The sequence below is a fragment of the Pteropus alecto genome, unplaced genomic scaffold (assembly GCF_000325575.1).
Source record: "Pteropus alecto unplaced genomic scaffold, ASM32557v1 scaffold587, whole genome shotgun sequence".
NCBI lineage: Eukaryota > Metazoa > Chordata > Mammalia > Chiroptera > Pteropodidae > Pteropus > Pteropus alecto.
The window spans coordinates 748,231-753,527 of record NW_006439816.1 but is presented as its reverse complement, the minus strand read 5'-3'; the positions used below and the strand labels follow the sequence as shown (position 1 = coordinate 753,527).

The 5,297-nt window shown below is 42.9% G+C and overlaps 1 protein-coding gene across 1 annotated transcript; it reads right to left on the bottom strand.

Annotated features, from left to right (window-relative positions):
- Positions 1-262: 262 nt before the first annotated feature.
- On the bottom strand, positions 263-4,014 carry PBDC1 (polysaccharide biosynthesis domain containing 1). Its single transcript, XM_006917045.3, has 6 exons — positions 3,868-4,014; positions 3,716-3,781; positions 2,417-2,476; positions 1,776-1,916; positions 951-1,062; positions 263-666 (listed from the first exon to the last, which is right to left on the bottom strand). Exons 1-6 carry the CDS (start codon positions 3,895-3,897, stop codon positions 473-475), a joined length of 603 nt encoding a protein of 200 aa, XP_006917107.1. The 5' UTR covers positions 3,898-4,014; the 3' UTR covers positions 263-472.
- Between the last annotated feature and the right edge of the window lie 1,283 nt (positions 4,015-5,297).

The window sequence follows — 5,297 nt, the reverse complement described above, 5'->3', positions numbered from 1 at the left end:
CTAATCCTAAAAGCATGTATAACTTAACAGGTGTGAGGACCTTCACTACAGCAAAGACTGACAAGCATTAAGAAACAGGCATAAATCATTTTATATAAAACAAGGCAAAGGGGTTATATACCTGAAAAAACTAAACTGTCAAATAATTTTGAATATCTTTAACAAAGTCAATCACGGATATAGACAGTCATAAGAACCAAAAGAAATTTATTTACAAAATTTCTTACGTAACTGGTGGAAAAAAAATAACAAGAAAAAATATAACAAGAAACAATCCACTATGACTCCACTAATAGCCTTTAAGCCAATTCCTACAAGAGAACAATCAGAACAGCTCCTGATTATTAGGCTAGAAAGATGGCCTTCGACTGCACAGGGCGTACCTTTAACCGTAGGGTTCTGTGCAAGTAACATCATGGTACTTGTAGACTCCGCCGAGTCACAGTTTCTAGAGTGCTGTCCCCTGTCTACCTTACATAGCTATTTCGTCGCTTTCATTGACTCCATTCTTGGCTTTTTTCTCTTTCTCTTCTCCTTTGTCGCTTTTCTCTTTTTCGCCATTGTTGGCCCCTTTGTCTTCTTTGTCCTGAACACTGTCGTAAACTGCTTTGTTATAGCCTTCCCTGTTCCGAGCAATTTCAATGGCAAAAAATTGTATCCTGGGGGCTGAAAGGTGAACAGAACTGATTACCGCCCTAGTCACAGTGACTTTTGTAAACCCAAAGGAAATCTACTGACAAAGCTGAGCTAACTTGCAAAGTACTCCAGCACAGTCATTAAGTTTCAGACATGTGAAATTCTAGTCCTATAATAAATGAGGCTGAAATACTTAACTATCTCACAGTTACTGAAGAAACAGTAACGTGATCTATCTATGTCACCGATGCATCACGAAAACCAGATTCCTCATTCATCTTACACAGAACCAATTCCAGAGGCAAGAAACTCACCAAAGATTGTGTTTTCCTCAGTGTAGCCCTGAGAACAATCCAGTCGCAGCAAAGTACCATAGTTGAAGTCTTCTATAACCCCATCAAACTGCAAACAGAATGGCCTCCACTTCTATAAAGGCAAAAAGAGAGACCTTAGCTGACTGATGACACAGATTGGTGAAATCAAACCAGCAGAGTGGCTTCTACTTCCCCAGTGAGGAAAAGGACCATAGTGAGAGAGACTAGCGCAGCGAGTTTCTGTGCTCTCTACTGTGGTTTTACAGACTAGTATTTCTCAGTACGGATAGTATTTTCACCTGAGGAGATACTTAAATCCTTGACTACAGAATTAAAAAGCCAAGGGCCTCCTCTTAGGGACATTTTTTCTCCAACTGAAAGAGTTTTATCACTCTGTAAAAGTACAAGACAGTCAAGTAAGCGATGCAAAACGCAAGTTTTTCACGTAGTTACGGCATGGCCTGTGATACTGTCAACTGAAATCCAGAGAATCCAAATACCTCCCTGGACCCTCTTTGCCAGTCTTCCCTCCAAACACTCTGGTTAAGCTACTCACGTAAGTCAATTTATTCCTCCTCCCTTGAAAGGGCTGGGTGTTCAAAGATGTAATGTCAAAGTCAAAAAGGAGGAAAAATAGATTCAATGAATATAAAAAACTCATGAACCAGAAACACATTCGTAACTTATTAGATAACTACATAAGAGCGGTGGTTCTTTACATATTTTCCTTGAACTCCCTTTCCGAATTTAAATGTATAAAAACGCGTTCACAATCAATAACTGTTGGTCAGATGCTAGACAATGTTTAAGAGAGGGATTTCTTACCTCTTTAGCTGATACCGATTTGAGCTCTTCTGGGTCCAATACATCTATCTTGAGATTCTCAAAATTTTTCCGAAATTCAGAATAGATTTGGTCATCCACTTTGGTAAGTTTCAGGAACTGTGGGTCAACTGATGAAATCAGCTGCAGACAATAAGACAACAGATAAATGCTAGTCTCCAATGTACTACACTTCTATTCTGCCACCCCCAGAAAATCCTTATGGGTCTCAGGGCAGAAGAGTTCATCAGAAGGTATGGACAGCCTAGGTTGTGGATGAATCGTGACATAGTTGTGAAGGGCCATAATATACTACATTCCCTTCCACCAATTCAAACACTTTCGGCCCTAGTCCTGCCTGGTTATTGCCCTCTGTGGACCGTTTATTCAGTTGAGGAACATTTATTAAATGCCAGGCAACCTTTTGTCAGTTAGCAACATAACTCTAGGCAAAGAGTCACAAGTCCTTATTGTCAAAACAGAATTTGTTTCTACAGTCCTGTCCTCTAAAGGTAAGATCTTACAGCAAGAAAAATTATCTCCAAAACACCACTGTTTAACGTGCTGAGAATAATGATTAGCAGAAAACCACACAGTACGAGTACATGTTTAATCCCGCTTAACAACGAAGACAGACGACTCACCTTGTAGTAGACTTCGGCGTGCTGCATTGCTCTCATGGCCCAAGCCATCTCGATATCAGGCTACGAAGGAGTAAAGAATGCCTGGTCAGCAATCTCCCAGCCTTGCTACCAGAGAACAAATTAGGGCAGTCTGCGGATGCTCAGGAGGGCTGCCAAACTTGGCATTATTGTCAAAGGATAAAAACTGGACTACTGGCTTTGGACACTAATTCTTCTGTTCTCATGACAAACAAAAGAAACTATCTTTGTAGTCTAAGAAACAGAATGAGCCACTGGCCATATTTTTCCGAAAGTTAGTGAAAATGTGAGGGACTAAATAAAACAGTAAATGGCCTTCTCAAGACTGGGTTCAATATTGTAAAAATGAAATAATAAACGCACACGACTGACTTGTTGAGAGAACGAAACGGAAGTGAAATTACTCTTCGCTTTGAAGAGCGTGACATGTTATAATCATCCGTGTTTATCTGACAGCAAATTCCCCATCCTATAACACTTAGAAGCTTCATATCATGAAGCACGGTAATTTATAAATAAGCGTTACCCACCATCTTAGTTATCAGTTGATGGTAAGGACATAAAAGCCCTGGTTATCTGTTGGGATCGCCCACTTCATATGGAGGGGTCTATGTCACTGACCCCAGAAGAAGCCATTTGCATTTTTACCTCCACGCCCTTTGCTTGCCTGCCAATTCGTGTACTTCGTCCACCTACAGTTTGAGGATACGGTCTGAGATCCACTAGGTCAGTGAAGTCTTCCTCTACTGTCTGGGTTCTCCGAGGTTTCTTTTTCAGCTAAACTGCTTTGTGTCTCATGCCCTGAGCCATTCATTCATCTAACACATCACAAGTTACTTGAGCGTTACCACTGTCCTCACGGCCCTGTATCTCGTACCTCAAAACATATCATGTGGTTTCTCCTGAAGAATGTAAAGCAGACACAGTGTAAGCCACTGCAACTTTACCGCAAGGTGGAATCACTCGGGGACTTTTAAAAACACGGATTCCTGAGTCTCACCTCCCAGATACTCTGATTTAATTGATATGGATTGCGCCCCGGGCAGAGATATTTAAACGCTTCACAGGGGGTTCCAGAGGGCAGCGATGTTAGTGAAGTAATTCTACGGACATTAGTCCTGCGTTTGTGGACCCAAGAGATGAGAATGGAAAGGCGTGGTTTCTGGAGGGCGTGCAGAGCGTCCACAGAAGATATCGGGGCAGGGTTACGACTCCGTGGCCGGCCCTGCAGAAATCGCGGGCTGGCGGGGTGAACGGGGGCTGCGGATGAGTCATACTCACATCGTTGCCATAAGACTCGGCGGGGAGAGAAAGAGCGTGAGCCACCGACACCAATTCCCCGGAAACCTGGGAAGGAAAAAAGTTTGGGGGAGAGTTCAAGGCCAGACCCGGCTCGATTTTCCCATTCACCCGACCACGGAACAGCGTCTCACCGCCTCATCGGCTCCGCCACTCGCCTCCATGTTGCAGCGAACAAAGCGCGACCCCGCTTCCCGGAAATGACTTTATGGAAGTTCCTTCCGTACTTGTTGGAAAGGGAGGACCTGGCAAGAGTGGCTCCCGGCGCCTGCGCCTGCGCACACGCTCCCTCGCCCGGAGGCGGAAGGCCCCGCCCCTCCCCACCCGCCCGGTGCGAACTTCAAGGTGTTGCGTTGCTACGTCGTCTGGGCTGCTCGAGGCCTCGGAGAGAAATGGATGCTCGGTAGTATGAGTGAGGATCATGTGAAAAACCGGAGTACAAATAATGCAGCGTTCTCATCCCCACTGCACTGAGTGCCAGGCAGAGAATTGAATTCACACCCTCCATTTGTGCAGGCGCCACACAGCTGTTGAAAGAATGTAGCAATCTATGTTTTGGGGAGATTGAAAGGGCTTCGTATGTTGAATATTCGGGAGTTAAGACTTTACCCTAAAAGCAGTGGGAAGCTACTGAAGGTCTTTGAATGGACGGCCTCACTATCACACTTAAATTTTAAGATCGCTGAAACACAAGTGTCGAAGACAAATTTGAGGAAGGCAAAATTGTAGGCAGAAAGACCAACTTCGAAGGCACTGGATAAGTTTGAGAATTAATAAGGTAAATAGAATCAATAGGACTTTTCGACCAATTGGATCTGTAGGATAATGAAGAATTAGGATTCCAGTAGGACTCCCACTATTCACAATAGGATTTGGGGATGAATTTCGTTGAGCTACAAAAAGGACCACGAGTTTAATTTGAGGAGTTGAATTTGAAGAGCTTAAGGGACATTCAGATAGCATTGACTAGTCAGAGGAGGACCTGATCAGAGATGTAAATATGACAGCTAATACTTTAGGTTTAATTGAGTTGTCCCAAGGAAACTATGAAGAACTCTAAAAACACAAAAAGCAGTAGGCCAAGGACAGAACTATTTATGAAGAAGAAACGGCAAAAAAAAAAAAAAGCAAAAAAAAAAAATTTGTCAGTGGGACATCAGCAAAGAACCAAGGGAGACTGAGTCTCACAGAAGCCAAAGGATAAGAGAACTTCCAGTAGGAAGTGACGAACAGTGTCTAACACCTGCACTGAGTGCGCTAAGCCCAGAAATATTGAAAGGTCATCAACAACCTTAACAAGAGCAGTTTTGAAAGAACGTTAAGTGTAGATTTTGGATGGCAGTGGGTTGAGAAGCAAGTGGGAGTTAAAGGAGAGATGACAATTACCACTGAAAATTGCCAAAGAGTTGAAGCTAAAAAGACACATAAGGTCCAAGGACTTTTTAAAATTCTGGTAAAATACACATAACCTAAAAAACGTACTATCTTAACCATTTAAAGTATACAGTTCAATAGTGTTAAATGTATCCACATTGCTATGCAACACACCTCCATGACTTTTTTA

Excerpts from the sequence above, each read along its gene's own strand:
- PBDC1 (XM_006917045.3), bottom strand. The coding sequence starts at position 3,897 with ATGGAGGCGAGTGGCGGAGCCGATGAGGCG. Across the intron at positions 3,782-3,867 it reads GTGGCGGAGCCGATGAGGCG|GTTTCCGGGGAATTGGTGTC; the intron begins GTGAGACGCTGT and ends TTTCCTTCCCAG. Across the intron at positions 667-950 it reads TGAGGAAAACACAATCTTTG|CCCCCAGGATACAATTTTTT; the intron begins GTGAGTTTCTTG and ends TTCACCTTTCAG.